Genomic DNA, 20,765 nt, shown 5'->3' with positions numbered 1-20,765 from the left:
ATTGATCGTGTGGATTGTTACGTACCCCGTAACGGGGTTGCCAAACCAGCAGAAATGGATCACTCAGTTGGAGTCTGGATTACTGGAACTAAGAAAGTTTTATTAAAGAAACAAGCAACACAGTACTCTAATCAAACTTCATAGTGGCCAAAAACACTGATGAATTGCGATCAATGTAACCTCTCATTGGGTTTCGTCCCGGACCACAATAACAAGGGTTGTCCCATTCCGACTTAGTTTTCTCTCACAAGGGCTTAGTAGGAGGGGGGAGGGGTAGTAACTGCAGAGTTATTGCAAAACTTCCTACAGTACCCCACCATCTCCAAGAGCCTTCTGAGGGCCCTCTTGTCTGTCGGGGTTGGGACGTCAGAGATAGCCCGCATTTTAGTTTGCATCGCTGCCAGCTGCCCGTGTCACCACAATTCCCAGGTAAGTGACCTTCGTGTGGCCGAATTCATTTTTTTCAGGGTTCACTATCAAGCTGGCTTCAGACAGCCATATTACATCGCCAATACACACCTCTGTGTTCGTCAGCCCTTTTGTCACTGAATTACTCATTCTATAGGGCTGTTGCTCGCTAGGCTGGCCTAGTGTAACAGGCACCACCCAACGTCCCAGTTCTTTGCATCGCCTCGGGACAATCAAACACATGTGTGCGAGTCGTTTAATTAATTCTCCTAAAGAGTCGCTTTGTTCGGGGATTAAGGGAGAGACCTTACCAGCAAAGCTGGCCAAAACAATAGCCTTCTCCCATCTGGTCGATACCATATTCATCTTTTCAAACTGGTTTTTTTCTCCTATCAGGGGGACCCTTGCTTCATTGATTTCCGCCCTAACACCAACTAGGTTTGTTAGCATATCAAAAGCCTGTGACCGTCTCAGTTCGCGTCGGCCATAATCAGTAACATCCTTCCTCCGGTGCAGCCGGTAAACCTCTTTCATGATTCCACCAACTGTTTCCTCCAGCACCGCAAAATGTCCACCGGGGGTACCTTGTGGGCCAGGTTAAAAATCTCATCCCCATAACTCTTTTGCACCACCCCCCATTCCTCATCTGCGGGTACTGTACTTGGTTTCCCTTTCTTCCTTAGCACTTCCTCCTCCACACAATAGCCTACTGGTTCCCTTGTTAATTCTGCATCAGAGGGAGCTGTCTCTGCCAAAACCATCAGCCCCTTGTCTCGCTCCTGTGTCTGCACAAATTCTTTCCTGGCTAATGCTAAGTCTGTCTCAGCTCCCTCACTACCTCTTGTTTCACTACACTCCTTCTTTTCACTTTCTACCCCCTTCTCGTACAAGGCTGGCAGAAACGTCTCAGCTAGATTTACTACCGCAGTCCCGTGATGAACCTGTGAGTCCATGGGCGGGGCCTCAATGCTGGCAGGCTGACCTGTCAATCTCACGGCTGGGAACATGATTCCCCCGGCGAGGTCATTACCGAGCAAGACTTCCATGCCTTTCATCGGTAATTCAGACCTCACCCCGATCGTGACTAGTCCAGAGACCAGGTTGCTTTGTAAGTGTATCTGGTGCAAAGGGACTGCCTCTGTCCCTTCCCCAATAACTTTGACCTTGACCTCCCCAGTCTGGGTCTCTGAGCTAAACTCTAATACACTCTTCAGTATCGGTGACTGACACGCTCCCGTGTCTCTCCAGATCCGCACTGGAACTGGTTTTAACCCCTCCTTCACTGACACCAATCCGGCCGAGATAAACTTCTCGCGCCCTTCCTGAACTTTGGCAGACCTGTCCTCTCCTAGCGGTTCGTTTACCAGCTCGATACAGCCAGTCAAAATCGCCGTTTTTCCTTTTCCCGTCTCCTTCTTTGGGGCAAAGCACCTGGACGCAAAGTGTCCGACTTTCCCGCAATTATAACAGACGACCCCAGGAGATTCCTACCAGACTGCTCCCGGTCTACCTTATCCTTCTCACTAGTCCCCGGCTTACTTTCTGACTTTTCTGGCAGACTCTCCCCGCTGTCCTGACTACCCTTCTGGTAGCCCTTACTCGGGGCAAACTTCATTTTATGCGTCAACGCATACTCATCCGCTAACTTAGCGGTTGCGGCTAACGTGGCTGCCTCTTTCTCATCTAGGTAGGGTCTCATACCCTCAGGGACACAACCTTTAAACTGCTCAATCAGGATCAGCTGTAGCAGTCTGTCATAATCCCCCTCTACCCCCTTCGAGGCGCACCAACGCTCACAATATGTCTGCATCTCACGGGCAAACTCTAAATACGTGCGGTCCCACTGCTTTCTCGCATTCCGGAACCTCTGCCGGTATGCCTCCGGGACCAACTCATAAGTCCTGAGGATGGCCTCTTTCACCACCTCATACCTCTGGGCATCTTCCGCGGACAAAGCTGAGTAAGCTTGTTGGGCTTTCCCTTTCAGTACACTCTGAAGCAAAACATCCCACTTATCCCTCGGCCAGTCCTGACTTGTAGCAACTTTTTCGAAATGGAGAAAGTACTGATCCACGTCGGTATCGTCAAATGGGGGAACCAGCCTAACCTCCTGGGTCGCCCGGAACCCTCCACCTTGGTTCGGCACAGGCCCCTGCTCTGCCTTTATCTTTAACTTCTCCAGCTCGAATTCCCTTTCCCTCTGTTTCTCCTCTCGCTCCAACTGTCTCTCTCTCTCCTGCCTTTCTAACCGTTTCTCTTTCTCCCACCTTTCTAACTCTCTCTCCTTCTCTTCTCGCTCCAACTGTCTGTCCCTCTCTTTCTCTTCTCACTCCAACTGCCATACCCGGAACTCGTGCTCGAGTCTCAGTTTTTCAAGCTGCACCTGTACCGCGTCTCCAGCAGGTGTTTCAATAGACACCACCTCCAGCTCGCCTTGGGGAAACACACCTTTAGATACATAGTGCTCTACAATAGCTCTGTGTATCTCCTCTCTCCTCATTGTCGACTTCCCCTTAGCAAGATTCAACCGTTTGGCCACAGCTACCAATTCCGATTTCCTGGCATCCTCTAATGCCTCCAAGGTCGGCGCTTTTATAAATTCCTCAGCCTCCATTTCTGCTGTTTGTCTTTTCTTTCTTTCAGGAATTTTAACCCAATCAATTTACTCCGTCCCAAATTTAGCGTTCAAAATCGCGGACGAGAACCCCACTTATGTTACGTACCCCGTAACTGGGTTGCCAAACCAGCAGAAATGGATCACTCAGTTGGAGTCTGGATTACTAGAACTATGAAAGTTTTATTAAAGAAACAAGCAACACAGTACTCTAATCAAAAGGATAATAAATGCAACAGTTCAGCAATGATAAACACACATGTACACAGAATTAAGATAACAGGATCAATCAAGCTGTATCGTTGTCTAGGGGTAAATGACCAGTTTCAAAGTGACGCACAGTTCAGTTCAATTTAGTTCAGTTCAGTTCGCAGACAGTGGGGGGAAGGAGAGAGAGAGCAAAACCAATGAATATTCAAACGGCTTCCACACACAGACCTTCGCAGTCATCTTTCGTGCGAGCCCTTTGTGATGTCATCTGAGGTCACCGACCGTGACCCCTCCGTTTCCAGATACGGTCATTTCTCTGCGGTGAACCCAGAACCCAGGCAAGGGTGGACACACACCAGGTTCCCGCCGATCGTGACTTTCCACCCTGTGCGTCTATGGCTTGTCCCGCAACCAGCCGTCCAAAAACTTCCCACCGACTTGTGAGAGGCGCACCGCTTCCAGGGTCTCGTTACCTCAGGGTGTCGTGTGTCTTGCCTTAGCGAACCTATCCCTTTTTATCCCCCTGCTGGGGTATCGCCTGTCCATCACTTCAAACAGTTCAGGGTTCAAAGGGGGAGCCGATCTTGACAGCTCTCCTTCCGTTACACTCCCGTCCCTTCATTAACATCTCCAAATGCTGCTCCATTGTTTTCCTTATCTCTCTCTCTCCTGAAGACAGGTGGCAGACAAACTGCTGATCCCACTGGTGCCAGCACAGGACAGCTAACATCTTAATCTATGTGTATTCTCGTCACAGGATAGTCAGAGGCTTTTTCCCCAGGGCTGAAACGGCTAGCATGAGAGCGCATATTTTTAAGGTGCTTGGAAGTAGATACAGAGGAGACATCAGGGGTTAAGTTGTTTTTTTTAAAAACACAGAGTGGTGAGTGTGTGGAATGGGCTGCCGGCAGCAGTGGTGGAGGCTGAAACAACAGGGTCTTTTAAGAGACTCCTGGATGGTTACATGGAGCTTAGAAAAATAGAGGGCTATGGGTAAGCCGAGGTAGTTCTAAGGTAAGGACATGTTCGGCACAGCTTTGTGGGCCGAATGGCCTGTATTGTGCTGTGGGTTTTCTATGTTTCTATGAAATTAGTGAACAAAAACTGTATGGAAACAAAAGATTAGTCATATTATTAAAAGGAAGAGCAGAAAGAATTCAATTGTTTCCAATTCTCTTTCCTACTCATATGTTCTCATGTTCTAGCTTGCTTGCTAATATCCAGCTTTTTAAAAAATAATGTTCTTTTTCTATAATACATCACATTACATATTTAAATCTGATAATGCTTTGAAGTCACTGGACTACATTCATTCAATCTTGGACAACGTCATTACATGTATTATTTTTCAAATAAATTGGGGTGATAGTGTCACAGACTGCAAGGCTGCTGCCTCACAACCCCAACTATTAGGAATCCTGACTACTGGTGACATCTGTGCAGTTTGCACATTCTCCCTGTGAAAGTGTGGATTACCTCTGAGTGCTCAGGTTTCCTTCTTCATCCTCACTACATAGCAGTTGACAGGTTAACTGGCAGGTGAGATTTGACCTTGAGCGTTGGAAGAGTCAATTGAAGTATTGTGGAGAATAAAATGGATTTGCATAAGTGGGCAATACCGGAGCTATGCAAGAGCATTTGCCCCTTCTATGCATTCCCCCTCCCCGCCCATTTTAAGCTTTGAAAGATGCCTGGTACAATTTGAGAAGCAGAGGTGTTCTTAGTATCCTGAACATGCTGGCAATGGGAAATTCCACAGGGCTAATACCTTTGGTGCCTAATGGTTCTACTCTAGTTGGGCAAAGTCAACTGCCTACTCGTATGATGAAAGGAAGGTAAGTGTTGAAATAGCTGAAGATGCTCAGCTCCAAGAACTGTTTCAAACTTCTGGAGTGATGTCTTAATGCTGGTGTTACTGACCTCCAATAACCACAACAACATTACTTTGTGCCATTTAGGATTACAGCCATTGATGTGCTTTCCCCTCATGCCCTTTGACTTCTGGTAAAACTTTGCCAATTGTTTGACGCAAACACGAGGAAACATAATTGTTTGATCTCAGTTTTACTAGAGTTTTTGACTATACATTTGATGTTTTTGCCTTCAGATGCTGTCTTGTTGTCAAGAACAGTGTTTCTCCTTACTATTGGAATTCAGTTCTTTGACTCACATTATAAAGTCAGAATTCTTAAGTGCAGTAAATTCTTTACTGCTGTTAGCCAAGGAGTATATCAAATTTTTTGAAGTTTACCTGATCAAATTTTCTAAGGGTCTTTAAGGATTACTCAACTGCATAGAAATGAGGACCTTTTCAGAAGGCTTCAATAACCAACTTAATTTACAAAATTCACTCAAGGTATTGCTGTAATAAACAGATAACTTACAAACTTAAAGTCTGAGTGAACAGGCCAGTGGCACGCCAGTTCAGTCCTGTATTTACATCAGAACTATGCAGCAGTCCTATTGGAAATGCATCAAGTGTCACTGCTGGCACATGAAAGTATTATTAAATTCACTCCATCCGTGTATTCTTTCCTAAAAACCTACACAGTGTCCTTTTGAGTACGTACCTTCTGCAGATTTTTCTTTTTGCGCCGAGTCAGGTTTCTCAGGGACCAAAGTTATGCCTGCAGCCCATTGTCCTTCATGCCTCCCCTGGTCTGTTGGAGAACCTGCTGGAATATCAATGTAGATAATTCTCATTGACTGTCAAGAGTTCTTTCTCGACGGAGAAAATGAGATCTTATCCACTTAAATTTACAAAATTTAACACAAGAGAGCTTAATGAAGGAAAGTATTCTCACATTCGGCCTTAAAAATTCCTCTCCAAATGTTTTAAGAAGGGGCATATCTTTTTAATCACAATTCAATAATACCAACACACAAATGCTGGAGGAACTCAGCAAGCCAAAAATGTTGACAGTTTATTATTCTCCTGATGTGCTGGGTTCCTCCAGCATTTTGTGTGTGTTACTTTGGATTTCCAGTAGCTGCAGAAATTTCATATCAATAATACCAAATATCAAATGTTCAATGTTGTAAGCACATGCCCTTACCTGCTTGTCCCTAAAAACAAAAACCTGTGAATAACAGTGAATTACTTCCAGTCTTTGGAAGCAATTGGTCATGATTATAACCAACACACAACCTAGCCACTCCTTTCAATAAATGCTTTTTAATTTTAAGCAAAAGGTGAATGCATTTGAAGTGCACATTAAAAGTGATTAACCCTGAACAATGATTAATAGAGATTTCTGGCCTTGTTATCAAATATTCACATCCAGAGAGACAAGAATAATTCTAATCATGATGATACGAGATAGATAGATATATAAAGTGGCATGCAAAAGTTTGGGCACCTCGGTCAAAATTTCTGTTACTGTGAATAGCTAAACGAGTAAAAGTGAACTGATTTGCAAAAGGCATAAAGTTAAAGATGACACATTTCTTTAATATCTTAAGTAAACTTTTTTATTTCCATCTTTTACAGTTTCAAAATAACAAAAAAGGAAAAAGGCCTGAAGCAAAAGTTTGGGCACCCTGCACGGTCAGTACTTTGTAACACCCCCTTAGGCAAGTATCACAGCTTGTAAACGCTTTTTGCAGCCAGCTAAGAGTCTTTCAATTCTTGTCTGGGGAATTTTCGCCCATTCTTCCTTGCAAAAGGCTTCTAGTTCTGTGAGGTTCTTGGGCCGTCTTTTGAGGTCAATCCACAGATTCTCGATGATATTTAGGTCAGGGGACTGTGAGGGCCATGGCAAAATCTTCAGCTTGCGCCTCTTGAGGTAGTCCATTGTGGATTTTGAGGTGTGTTTAGGATCATTATCCTGTTGTAGAAGCCATCCTCTTTTCATCTTCAGCTTCTTTTTTTTTATATATAAAAACAGACGGTGTGATGTTTGCTTCCAGAATTTGCTGGTATTTGATTGAATTCATTCTTCCCTCTATTCTGCAATAGCCTTTTGCAAGGAAGAATGGGCGAAAATCCCCGAAACAAGAATTGAAAGACTCTTAGCTGGCTACAAAAAGCATTTACAAGCTGTGATACTTGCCAAAAGGGGTGTTACTAAGTACTGCCATGCAGGGTGCCCAAACTTTTGCTTCGGGCCCTTTTTCTTTTTTGTTATTTTGAAACTGTAAAAGATGGAAATAAAAAAAGTTTTCTTGCTTAAAATATTAAACAAATGTGTCATCTTTAACTTTATGCCTTTTGGAAATCAGTTCATCTTTTACTTGCTTAGCTATTCACAGTAACAGAAATTTTGACTAGGGGTGCCCAAACTTTTGCGTGTGTGTATCTAGATAGACAGGCATACTTCATTGATCCCGAAGGAAATTGGGTTTCGTTACAGTCGCACCAGTAGGGTGAAGGGTAGGGTGAAGTCAGTTGGAGCAATAGTCATAGGGGACGCGATAGTTAGGGGGGCAGATAGGAGAATCTGTGGCAGCAAGAGAGACACCAGGATAATGTGTTGCTTCCCAGGTGCTCGGGTCCAGAATGTCTCTGAGCGGTTGCAAAATATTCTTGAAGGGGTGGGTGAGCAGCCAGAGGTCAAGGTACATGTTGGCATCAATAACACAGACAGAAGAGGGGTAGAGGTCCTGTGCAGTAAGTCTAGGGAGTTAGGAAGGAGGCTGAAGAGCAGGACCTCCAAGCTGGTAATCTTCAAATTACTCCCACTGCCACCTGCTAGTGAAGGTCAGAACAAGATCATTGGATCCTTTTCTGGGGAAGGGGTGACCTGTACAAGTGGGACGGGTTGCATCTGAACTGGAGGGGAACCCATATCCTGGGAGGAAGGTTTGCTAATACTATTGGGAAAGGTTTAAACTAGATTTGCAGTGGGGTGGGAAACGAAGCAAAGAGGCGGAAGATGGGACGGTTGGCGCACAAGTAGAGACAGCTAATAGGGAGCTTGTGAGGAAGGATAAGCCGATGATAGGGCAAAGATGCACTCAGCCATATGGTTTGAGATGTGTCCATTTTAATGCAAGGAATATCATAAACAAGGTAGCATGAATCAATATGTGCAACTATGACGCTGTGGCCATTACAGAAACTTGGATGTCTCAGGGGCTGGAATGGCTGCTGAGTGTGCTGGGCTTGAGATGTCTTGAAAAGGACAGAGAGGGGAGACAAAAGAGGTGGGGGAGTGGTACTGATAATCAGGGTTAGTATCGCAGCTGCAGAAAAGGAGGAAGATATGAGGGAATGTCTACTGAGTCATTGTGGGTGGAAATCAGAAACACGAAGGGGCAATAACCCTACTGAGTGGTGGTTTGTTTTTTTTTTTTTTTTAAATAGACCCCCCAGTAGTAACAGAGACATGGAGGAGCAGATTCTGGAATGGTGCAATAACAATAGGGCTGTTGTGATGGGTGATTTTAACTTTCCTAATATTGACAGGCATCTACTTAAGAGCAAGGTTTTAGATGAGGTGGAGTTTGTAAGGTGTGTTCAGGAAGGTTTCCTGATGCAATATGTAGATAAGGTCTGGCATTGGGAAATGAACCTGGGTCATGTGTCAGATCTCTCAGAGGGAGAGCATTTTGGAAGCAGGGATCACAACTGTCTCCTTCATCATAGCGCTGCAGAGGGATAGGAGCAGACAATTTGGGAAAACATTTAATTAGGGTATTAGGGTAGGGGGAAATATGGCACTATTAAGCAAGAACTTGGGAGCAAGTTCTCAGGGAAATGCACGGCAGAAATGTGACAAATGCTCAGGGAGCATTTGTATGGGGTTTTGAAAAGATGTGCTCCATTGAGGTAGGGAAAGGATGGCAGGGTAAAAGAACCATCACGTACAAAGAATAAAGCAAATCTAGTTAAGAAGGAAAGAAAAGCTTACAAAAGGTTTAAGAAACTAGGTACTGTTAGAGCTCTAGAAAATTACTAGCTTGCCAGGAAGGAGCTCAAGAATGAAATTAGGAGAGCTAGAAGGAACCATGAGAAGGCCTTGGCGAGCAGAATTAAGAAAATCCCCAAGGCATTCTACAGGTATGTGAAGAGCAAGAGGATGAACCAAGTGACAGTAGGACCAATCAGGTGCAATAGTGGAAATATGTGCATGGAGCAGGAGGAGGTACTTAATGAATACTTTGCTTCAATACTCACCAGTGAAAAGGACCTTGGCAATTGTGGGGATGACTTACAGTGGACTGAAACTCTTGACCATATAGACATTAAGAAAGAGGATGTGCTTGAGCTTTTGAAAAACATCAAGTTAGATAAGTTGCTGGGTCCAGACAAGATATACCTCAGGCTACTGTGGGAAGCAAAGGAGGTTGCTGAGCCTCTGGCGATGATCTTTGCATTGATAGGGATGGGAGAAGTACCAGAGGATTGGAAGTTTGCAAATGTTGTCCCTTGTTCAAGAAAGGGAGTAGAGATAACCCAGGAAATGATAGACCAGTGAGTCTTACTTCATTGGTGGGGAAGTTGTTAGAGAAGATCCTGTGAGGCAGGATTTATGAGCATTTGGAGAGACATAATCTGATTAGGGATAGTCAGCATGGCTTTGTCAAGGGCAGCTCATGCCTTACGAGCCTGACTGAATTCTTTGAGGATGTAACAAAACACACTGATAAAGGTAGAGCAGTGGATATAGTGTACATGTAAGGCACTTGACAAGGTTCCCCATGCAAGGCTCATTCGGAAAGTAAGGCATGGTATCCAAGAAGACTTTGCTTTGTGGATCCAGAATTGACTTGCCCTCAGAAGGGAAAGGGTGGTTGTAGGTGGTTTGTATTCTGCACAGAGGGTAGTGACCAGTGGTGTTCTGCAGGGATCTGTTCTGGGACCTCACTTCTTTGTGATTTTTATAAATGACCTGGATGAAGAAGTAGAAGGGTGGGTTAGTAAGTTTGCTGGTAACATAAAAGTTGGGGGTGTTGGGATAGTCTGGAGGGTTGTCAGAGGGTACAGAGGGATATCGGTAGGGCTAAGTGGCAGATGGATTTCAACCCAGATAAGTGTGAAGTAGTTCATTTCGGTAGGTCAAATTTGAAAGAATATAATATTAACGGTAAGACTCTTGGCAGTGTGGAGGATCAGCAGTCCGTGTCCATAGGACATTCAAAGCTGCTGCTCAGGTTGACAGTGTTGTTAAGAATGTGTATGTGCTGTAGATTTCTATGTTCTAAAAAGTGCAAGGGGTAATTTTCTTTTCCCAGTTTGTAGCAGACAAAACATAGCCAGGTCACAATAAGGAGATGTAATCATTCTCAACCATTTTCAAGGAGAAGAATTTTAGACTGTCAGCCTGATTATAAATTTCTTATTTCAGGGGCAAGACAGTCCACAGTCCTCAGAGACCAAGAGCATTATCATATATGCAAGTTGACACCTACATAACAGTTTAAATGAAGATTCACAAAATAACATTCACTGTTCAGATAACATGTTAAACTCAAATTTCTGACCGTGCTTCTTAATTACATACACTTTGAATATATTACAGTTTGCTGCCTGATAGTACAATTCACTTGCTAGTACAATTTCAAAGAGTGGTTTGGACAAGAAAGTTTTTGAAGATCGTGGAAAATTCTGAAACTGGTCACCTGCTACTGCACTTAAAGCTTTGTCACATACTGCAGATTTAGTCATGGAATGCGACTGTCTGAGGCCACTAGAATCCCACTTTGGAGTTACCACTGCATAACGTAGGAGCTCTTCATACTCATCCTTTTAGGGTAAAAGAGACACTCAGTACATATTTTGTTACTTCACAATAACCAAAACTCTTACATATGGACAGAACAGACTCACCCTCAGAAGAACCATCTATTAAGGAAATCAAAGTATCAAAGAGACTATAAATCAACAATTGAAAAAAAATGGGAGATTGACTCAGTGTTTACTTTCTTAATTCCCTTTATAGTATCCTACCTTCCAAAGAAGGAATGTAATTAATAGAAGCTGATCAGATACAGCACTTAGTTTTGCAAGCCAAAACGTATGCAGGTCACACGCAAGAGTCGGGTTTTTTTTGGGGGGGGGGGGAAGAGGGAGGAAGTGGTGGAAGAATCATCACATTAAAAAAAAAAGCTTCACGAAATGCAATTTCTGCTCATCAATTCTGGCCTTCCGCATTACTATTTTGTGAATGCTTTAAACCTATATTAAATAGCCACAGATAATAGAACAAACACTACCTGTAAAAAGACAGTTGTGGACGACAGCAGATTCCAGGAAGCATTGTTTTGAAAGTCTGGATCATGTAGGGACTATTTTAGATGTTGTAGTCATCTAATGATAGAACGTCATAGAACAATACAGCATGGATACAGGCCCTTTGGCTCAGTGAGTACATACCAACCACAACGTCACTCAGCTAGTTCAAATTTCTGTATTTGGCCCATAACCCTCTAATCCTCCATATACCTATCCAAGTGTTTCACTGATACTATTGTGCTCCTCTGGGAGCTCATTCCACCTAATGACCACCACCACCATGAAAAAGTTGCCCAAAGTTCCTTTTAAATCTTTCCCCTCTTACCTTAAATCTATGCCCCCTAGTTTTGGACTCCCCTACCCTGGGGACAAGACTGTTATTTCCACCTTATCTATGCTTCTCAATTTTAAAACAATACTACAAGGTTACCCCTCCTCCTAGAGGAATAAAAACCAATCTTTCCATATAACCTGGGCTCTCTACTCTTTGCAACATCTTCAGAAATCTTTTCTGCACTCCTTCCAGTTTAACCACATCTTTTCTATCTGAGACCAAATTGTACACAACTCCAAGTGTAACCTCATTAACAACTTACACAACTAGAACATACTGTCCCAACTCCTGTTGTCAATGCTCTGATGAAGCCCAGCATGCTACATAGCTTTTTCACTACCCTGTCTACCACTTTAAATGAACTATAAACATGTTCCTACGTACCTCATTCCATTACACTCCCTAATGTCCTATCATTCACAGTATAAACCCTATGCTGCTTTGACTTTTCCAAAATGTGTAACCTCACACTTACCTGTATTGAAATCCATTTGCCACTCCTTGGTCCACTTCCCTAGCTAATCAAGATCCCCTTGTAATCTATGAAAAGATTCTTCACTATCAACATCTCTTAATTTCATGTATTCTGCTTGGAACACAAGGATGGATAGATCCTCAGTACCGATCTACCCCATGTTACTATGGGTGACAAGAAAGGAGGTTGCTGGTTAGCCTGAGGTGAGTTATCTAAAAACTGGAGGACAGCTAATGATGTCCCTTTGAGGCAGCCAACAGGGATAAACCAGGTAAATACAGGCTAGTAAGACTTTCATTATTATTATAGAAAACTCGAAAGCACAGACTTTGTTTGGAAACACAGAGAATGATTAATAGTCAGCTTGCTTTTCAAGGGAAACTCCTGTCTCAGTAAATTTTTTTGTGATGAGGTCATCAAAGAGATTGAAGAAGGCAGAACAAAAGATGATGTTTATATGGATGTAGTGTGACTTTGTCAAAGAACATGGAATTCAATTCAAGCTGGATCTTGGAAAGCAAAATTAGCTTGCTGATGGGAGGCAGACAGTGGTGACAGCAAGATGTTTTTCCTGATGGGAAGTCTGTGACTTTTGATGCACCACATGGATCAGTGGTGTGTGAGATATACGTTAGGAGGTATGACTCAGTTTGTGGAAAATACAAAATTTGATAGTGTTGAGAATAGCAAGGATGATGTTTAAAGCTACAGCAGGAAACAGATCAGATGGAAAATTGGGCAGAATTAGCAGATGGAATTTGATCACGAGAACTGAATGGACAGGCAGCATCTGTGGAGGGAACCAGTTGATATTATGGGTTAAGATCCTACATTGAGACAGAGAGAGTTCCTCCAGCAGTCTATTTGTTCAATTTTGTAAAAAGGTGCATCTGGTTCTTCCGTTCTTCAGGGAAGGAAATAAGACATCCTTCCTGTCTGTTTTTATATGAGACTCCAGGACCACCAACACAAGTCGATTCTAAACAGCTTCTTAATTTATGGAAATAATTAAGAATTGACAACACATCCAAAATTACAGTATTTTTCACATCCCTTAATTGAATAAAGGATTAAGACATCACAGGGTCAAGGATGTCTCTGATTGCTTGCATGACATTCTCAAATGGAAGGGTGATCAGCCAGATGTCGTGGTGCACATCGGTACCAATGACATAGCAAGGAAGAGTGAGGAGGTCCTGGAGAGTGAGTATAGAGAGCCTGGTAGGAAGTTGAAAAGCAGGACCTCGAGGGTGGTAATCTCAGGATTGCTACCTGTGCCACGTGCCAGTGAGGGTAAGAACAGGATGCTCTGAAGGATGAACAAGTGGCTGAGGAACTGGTGTAGGGGGCAGGGTTTCAGATTTCAGGATCATTGGGACCTCTTCTGGGGCAGGTGGGACCTGTACAAGAGAGACAGGTTACACTTGAACTACAAGGGGACCAATATTCTTTCAGGGAGGTTTGTTAGTGCTATTGGGGAGGCTTTAAACTAGATTTGCAGGGGGATGGGAACCAGAGTGCCAGAGCTGACAGTGTGGCTGGGGTGAAAATAAATGATGTTAAAAGCTCAAGCAAAGCTGCAAATAGGTTGTGAGTGGCGGTAAAAATCTTCTGAGGTGTATATATTTCAATGCTAGGAGTATTGCGGGGAAGGCGGATGAGTTGAGAGTGTGGATTGACAGGTGGATTTATGACGTTATAGCGATTAGTGAAACTTGACTACAGGAGGGGCAGGACTGGCAGCTTAATATTCCAGGGTTCCAATGTTTCAGATGTGATCGAGGCAGAGGAATGAAAGGTGGGGGGTAGCATTGCTTGTCAGGGAAAATGTTACAGCAGTGCTCAGGCAGGACAGATTAGAGGGCTTGTCTACTGAGTCCTTATGGATGGAGCTGAGAAACAGGAAAGGTATGGCCACATTAGTGGGGTTGTATTATACACCACCCAATAGTCAGCGAGAATTGGAGGAGCAAATCTGCAGAGAGATAGCAGGCAATTGCAGGAAATATAAAGTTGTGGTGATAGGGGATTTTAATTTCCCATATATTGATTGGGACTCCCACACCGTTAGGGGTCTAGATGGTTTAGAACTTGTAAAACGTGTTCAGGAAAGTTTTCTAAATCAATATATAGAGGTACCAACAAGAGGGGATGCAATATTGGATCACCTGTTAGGAAACAAGTTAGGACAAGTGACAGAAGTGTGTGTAGGGGTTCCAGTGATCATAACACCATTAGTTTCAACTTGATCATGCACAAGGATAGATCTGGTCCTAGGGTTGAGGTTCTGAACTGGAAGGCGGCCAAATTTGAAGAAATGAGAAAGGATCTAAAAAGCGTGGATTGGGACAGGTTGTTCTCTGGCAAGGATGTGATTGGTAAGTGGGAAGCCTTCAAAGGAGAAATTTTGAGAGTGTAGAGCTTGTATGTTCTTGTCAGGATTAAAGGCAAAGTGAATAGGAATAAGGAACCTTGGTTCTCAAGGGATATTGCAACTCTGATAAAGAAGAAGAGAGAGTTGTATGACATGTATAGGAAACAGGCTGTAAATAAGGTGCTTGAGGAGTATAAAAAGTGCAAGAAAATACTTAAGAAGGAAATCAGGAGGGCTAAAAAGAAGACATGAGGTTATCTTGGCAGTCAAAGTGAAGGATAATCCAAAGAGCTTCAACAGGTATATTAAGAGTAAAAGGATTGTAAGGGATAAATTTGGTCCTCTTGAAGATCAGAGTGGTCGGCTATGTGCGGAACCAAAAGAAATGGGGGAGATCGTAAATGGGTTTTTTGCATCTGTATTTACTAAGGAAACTGGCATGAAGTCTATGGAATTGAGGGAAACAAGTAGTGAGATCATGGAAACTGTACAGATTGAAAAGGAGGAGGTGCTTGCTATCTTGAGGCAAATTAAAGTGGATAAATCCCCAGGACCTGACAGGGTATTCCCTCAGACCTTGAAGGAGACTAATGTTGAAATTGCAGGGGCCCTGACAGATATATTTAGAATGTCGGTGTCTATGGGTGAGGTGCCGGAGGATTGGAGAGTGGCTCATGTTGTTCCGTTGTTTAAAAAAGGATCGAAAAACAAATTAGGCAGCTTGGAGTTAATGAGGTACTCAAGGAATATAAAGAACCTTAAGAAAGAAATTGGAAAAGCTAAAAGAAGATACGAGGCTGCTTTGGCAAGTAACATGGATTTGTGCGTGGAAGGTCATGTTTGGCAAATCTTATTGAATTTTTTGATAAGGTTACTAAGAAAGTTGACGAGGGTAAAACGGTGGATGTTGTCTATATGGACTTCAGTAAGGCCTTTGACAAGGTTCCGTACGGAAGGTTAGTTAGGAAGGTTCAATCGTTAGGCATTAATATGGAAGTAGTAAAATGGATTCAGCAGTGGCTAGATGGGAGACGCCAGAGAGTGGTGGTGGATAACTGCGTGTCAGATTGGAGGACAGTGTAGCGGTGTGCCTCAAGGATCTGTACTGGGTCCAATGTTGTTTGTAATATATATTAATGATCTAGATGATGGGGTGGTAAATTGGATTTGTAAGTATGCAGATGATACTAAGATAGGTGGTGTTGCGGATGATGAGGTAGGTTTTCAAAACTTGAAGAGAGATTTAGGACAGTTAGAAGAGTGGGCTGAAAGATGGCAGATGGAAGTTAATGCTGAAAAATGTGAGGTGCTACATTTTGGTAGAACTAATCAAAATAGGACATACATGGTAAATGGTAGGGCATTAAAGAATGCTTTAGAACAGAGGGATCGAGGAATAATGGTACATAGTTACCTGAAGATGGAATCTCATGTGGAGAGGGTGGTGAAGAAAGCTTTTGGTTTGCTGGCCTTTATTAATCAGAGCATTGAGTATAGGAGTTGGGATGTAATGTTGAATTTGTATAAGGCATTGGTAAAGCCAAATCTCGAGTATTGTGTACAGTTCTGGTCACCGAATTATAGGAAGGATGTCAATAAAATTGAGAGAGTACAGAGGAGGTTTACTAAAATGTTGCCTGGGTTTCATCTCCTAAGTTACAGAGAAAGGTTGAACAAGTTATGTCTTTATTCTTTGGAGCGTAGAAGGTTGAGGGGAGACTTGATAGAGGTGTTTAAAGTTATGAGGGGGATTAATAGAGTTGACATGGTTAGACTTTTTCCAGTGAGAGTGGAGAAGATTCAAACAAGAGGGCATGGGTTGAGAATTAGAGGACAAAAGTTTAGGGGTAATATGAGGGGGAACTTCTTTACTCAGAGAGCGGTAGCTGTGTAGACTCAGCTTCCAGCAGAAGTGGTTGAGGCAGGTTCTATGTTGTCGTTTAAAGTTAAATTGAATAGATATATGGACAGGAAAGGAATAGAGGGTTATGGCTGAGTGTAGGTCGGTGGGAATAGGATAGGGTAAGAGTTCGGCACGGACTAGAAGGGCCGAGATGGCCTGTTTCCATGCTGTAATTGTTATATGGTTATATGAAAAGTAATCCGGGAAATTATACGCCGGTAAGTTTGATGTCGGTAGTGGGTAAGTTATTGGAGGGAGTACTAAGAGACAGAATCTACAAGCATTTGGATAGACAGGAACTCATTAGGGAGAGTCAACATGGCTTTGTGTGTGGTAGGTCATGTTTGACCAATCTATTGGGAGTTTTTCGAGGAGGTTACCAGGAAAGTGGATGAAGGGAAGGCAGCTGATGTTGTCTACACGGACTTCAATAAGGCCTTTGACAAGGTCCTGCATGGGAGGTTAGTTAGGAAAATTCAGTCGCTAGGTATGCATGGAGAGGTGGTAAATTGGATTAGGCATTGGCTCAATGGAAGAAGCCAAAGAGTGGTAGTGGAGAATTGCTTCTCAGAGTGGAGGTCTGTGACTAGTGGTGTGCCACAGGGATCAGTGCTGGGTCCATTGTTATTTGTCATCTATATCAATGATCTGGATGATAATGTGGTAAATTGGATCAGCAAATTTGCTGATGATACAAAGATTGGAGGTGTAGTGGACAGTGAGAAAGGTTTTCAGAGCCTGCAGAGGGACTTGAACCAGCTGGAAAAATGGGCTGAAAAATGGCAGATGGAGTTTAATACAGACAAGTGTATTGCACTTTGGAAGGACAAACCAAGGTAGAACATACAGGGTAAATGGTAAGGCACTGAGGAGTGCAGTAGAACAGAGGGATCTGGGAATACAGATACAAAATTCCCTAGAAGTGGCATCACAGGTAGATAGGGTCATAAAGAGAGCTTTTGGTACATTGGCCTTTATTAATCAAAGTATTGAGTATAAGAGATGGAATGTTATGATGAGGTTGTATAAGGCATTGGTGAGGCCGAATCTGGAGTATTGTGTTCAGTTTTGGTCACCAAATTACAGGAAGGATATTAATAAGGATGAAAGAGTGCAGAGAAGGTTTACAAGGATGTTGTCAGGACTTGAGAAACTCAGTTACAGAGAAAGGTTGAATAGGTTAGGACTTTATTCCCTGGAGCGTAGAAGAATGAGGGGAGATTTGATGAAGGTATATAAAATTATGATGGGTATAGATAGAGTGAATGCAAGCAGGCTTTCCCCCCCCCCCCGAGGCAAGGGGAGGAAAAAAAACCAGAGGATATGGGTTAAGGGTGAGGTTGGGGGGGGGGGGGGGGGGGAGTTTAAAAGGGAACATTAGTGGGGGCTTCTTTACACAGAGTGGTGGGAATATGGAATGAGCTGCCAGACGAGGTGGTAAATGCGAGATCTTTTATAACATTTAAGAATAAATTGGACAGATACATGGATGGGAGGTGTATGGAGGGATATGGTCCGTGTGCAGGTCAGTGGGACTAGGCAGAAAATAGTTTGGCACAGCCAAGAAGGGCCAAAAGGCCTGATTCTGTGCTGTAGTTTTTCTATAGTTTCTTTTCTAAAACTAATGAACTGTTTAGAGGTCATACGGTTATTACATGAATGCATTCATCACATTTCAAATCAAGAAAGACAGCCCATTTAGCATGTCCGTCACTTAATGGGCAAATAGTGCTTACCATTTCTCACTACCCACATCAATTAGATTGTTACTTCTCAACTTGCATTATGCACATTAACTATTGTACATAGAAAATAAACAGTATAATGATAGAAATACTCAGCAAGTCAGGCAGCATCTAGACAGAAATATTTAATGTTTCAGTTTAAATAACCTTTCATCAGAATAGGAAAACTATTTTGCATATGGTATATCAATTTGTAGTTTTCAAATAAATTAAAATAAAACTATTTGTTAACAAGTCTTATCCGCCTAACATTCATGGTCATGAACGTTGATTTCTTGAACTCCCGGTAGTTGCACACTCCCCATCGACCTTCACCATTCCCATTTCCCTCTCTCGCCTCATCTCCCTACCTGCCTATTACCTCCCTCTGCTGCACCTCCCCCTTTCCTTTCTTCCATTGTCTTCTACCCTCTCCTATTACATTTTCTCATCTCCAGACTTATATCTCTTTCACTGATCAGCTTCCCAGCTCTTTCCTTCACCACCCCCCCAACCTTTCTGGTTTCACCTAACCCTATCACCTTGTACTTATTCCTGCCCTCCCCCTCCCCCATCTTCTTGCTCTATCTTCTCATCTTATTTTCCAGTCCTGATGAAGGGTTTCAGGCTGAAACACTGACTGTTTACTTTTCCCCCCCGCCTATAGATGCTGTATATGAGCTCCTCCAGCATTTCTGTGCGTTGCTTGGATTTCCAGCATCTGTAGGTTTTTGCCTCTTTATGGTCATGCCTCTTCAAGAACTTGTGCATTTCTCACATAATTTACCTGCAATACTCAAAACTGGTCAAAGAAAATATATACTATGTTGCTGCATCCATATGATAGAATGCATTCCTGGAACCCAGGAAGACTAAGCCAAATTTTCCTGTAACTAAATAATGAGAAGACTGAAGCCTTTGCCTACTGAAAACTATTCCTTAGTTACAGACGCTATCCTTTCCTCAGCTGGAGGCACAGCCTGAATTTAAATGTCTTGAAATATTTAGTCAATGATTCCATATACCTGTAAATGCAACAATCATTGGTTCAGCTCTCATTTGTACAGAACAAGGCATAAAACTTCCACTTGCAAAGGACTTGGGCAGACACTGAATTCTAAAGTTACCTAGCAACGTTAGTGAATTGCAAAGAAATTTCTACAACTCATTTCCAAGATATACATTGCGTACGTTTCTCATTCTGATTTAAGCGGTTCATAGTAACATTAAAAAAATAATTTAAATTGTTTCTGTCTAAAGGGACACTGGCTTTACGATATTATATCATGGTCAGGCAAGGAAAAACAGAAGGAAAAGTGTATACAAGTTGACATCCAGATTAATTTTAATAAACCTACATTATGTGGTAGAGGATTCAACTAACCTGAAAACAACTATTTCATCATTGATTGAAACAAAACTAAGCAACTTTCCCACCTACCCACCCAACTTAAGCAAACTCCTCTGGTAACATTTCTACTCATGCTTACACAATTACGTTATGAATTTCAGGAAACCTGGATACTCTTTTCTTTACTTCTCCCACAGAAATGCAGTTAAATATAGTACAGTTAAGCCAAAGATTTTAAAATTGAAGCATGTCTTCACTTGACCTACAATTCTACCATTGGATTTAAAATTGATAAGAGCTGAGACCAGTTTGGTTTACAACATGTAACATTATTTCCAGCCACTTTTTCAACAATTTTAAAAGACAAAGGTTTGTAAAGGCATACAAATATGCCATGAAAGATATCTGTCAGAAGTGTCCATTTTATCACCTCTAGATAAAACTAGAGTTTTACTGCAATCTATCCAATATGAAATATGCTACTCCGGATTTCCAGCATTTGCAGAACCTCGTGTTTAAGATGAAATAATCACAGTCTTTCAGTGAAGTTGAGAGATAATCTCTACCAGGATTTTAGTCTTGGGGCAGGGATTAATTTACCCAATTCTTCTTAAACATGGGAGTCTTTAAACATCTCAGGAGGGACTAAAGAAATTACTTTAATGTCTTTAATGCTAAAGCACACAGCCAGAGTTTACATTATATTTATGCCATTCTAATTACAAATACTATGCTCTTCATGACAAATATACCCAGAATACCCAATTATGCAAATTTCAATTCTGACTGTCATTGATGATTTCAGTCCTGCTTGGAACTATGCATTGAGAGGTAGAAACAAAATGCCAGAATTGTGCTGCAGATCAAACAGTAACTGCAGTGGGAAAAAAAAAACAAAATACCAATTCTCATCACAGATGCTACTAAATCTACTGATTATTTCCAATATTTCCTCAAATACAGGTTTCAGCATCTACAATTTTCTTTTTTTTTTAAAAAAGTAATGTTAATTTGTTTTGTAGACTGCAGAAAAAGATTACTTGTGAACACAGTAGTGAAAATTTTATGCAGTTGACTCAGTTGAGGCATTTTAAACTTGGCATTGACAGTATACGATCTGCAACAGCACAAAGCCATTAATGTTCATGACAGATCTCCTAATCAATAACATTAGCACCAAGCCATAATTAATCCAG

At 42.3% G+C, this 20,765-nt stretch overlaps 1 protein-coding gene across 6 annotated transcripts in view; it reads right to left on the bottom strand.

Moving 5' to 3' along the window:
* The window catches only part of poc5 (POC5 centriolar protein homolog (Chlamydomonas)), a 111,247-nt gene that overhangs the window by 79,045 nt on the left and 11,437 nt on the right, over positions 1–20,765 (bottom strand). For 5 of the 6 annotated variants that reach the window (XM_072257885.1, XM_072257880.1, XM_072257884.1 and 2 more), the window contains exons 3-4: positions 10,796–10,919; positions 5,803–5,907 (exon numbers count right to left, since the gene is read on the bottom strand). In XM_072257885.1, the coding sequence (XP_072113986.1) occupies positions 5,803–5,907; positions 10,796–10,919 (229 nt within the window). The remainder of the gene's footprint in view (positions 1–5,802; positions 5,908–10,795; positions 10,920–20,765) is intronic. The other variant, XM_072257882.1, reaches the window with a different exon arrangement.

This window comes from Mobula birostris, chromosome 5, assembly GCF_030028105.1.
Source record: "Mobula birostris isolate sMobBir1 chromosome 5, sMobBir1.hap1, whole genome shotgun sequence".
NCBI lineage: Eukaryota > Metazoa > Chordata > Chondrichthyes > Myliobatiformes > Myliobatidae > Mobula > Mobula birostris.
The sequence above is the reverse complement of the archived record's forward strand: the minus strand, read 5'-3'. Positions and strand labels throughout refer to the sequence as shown.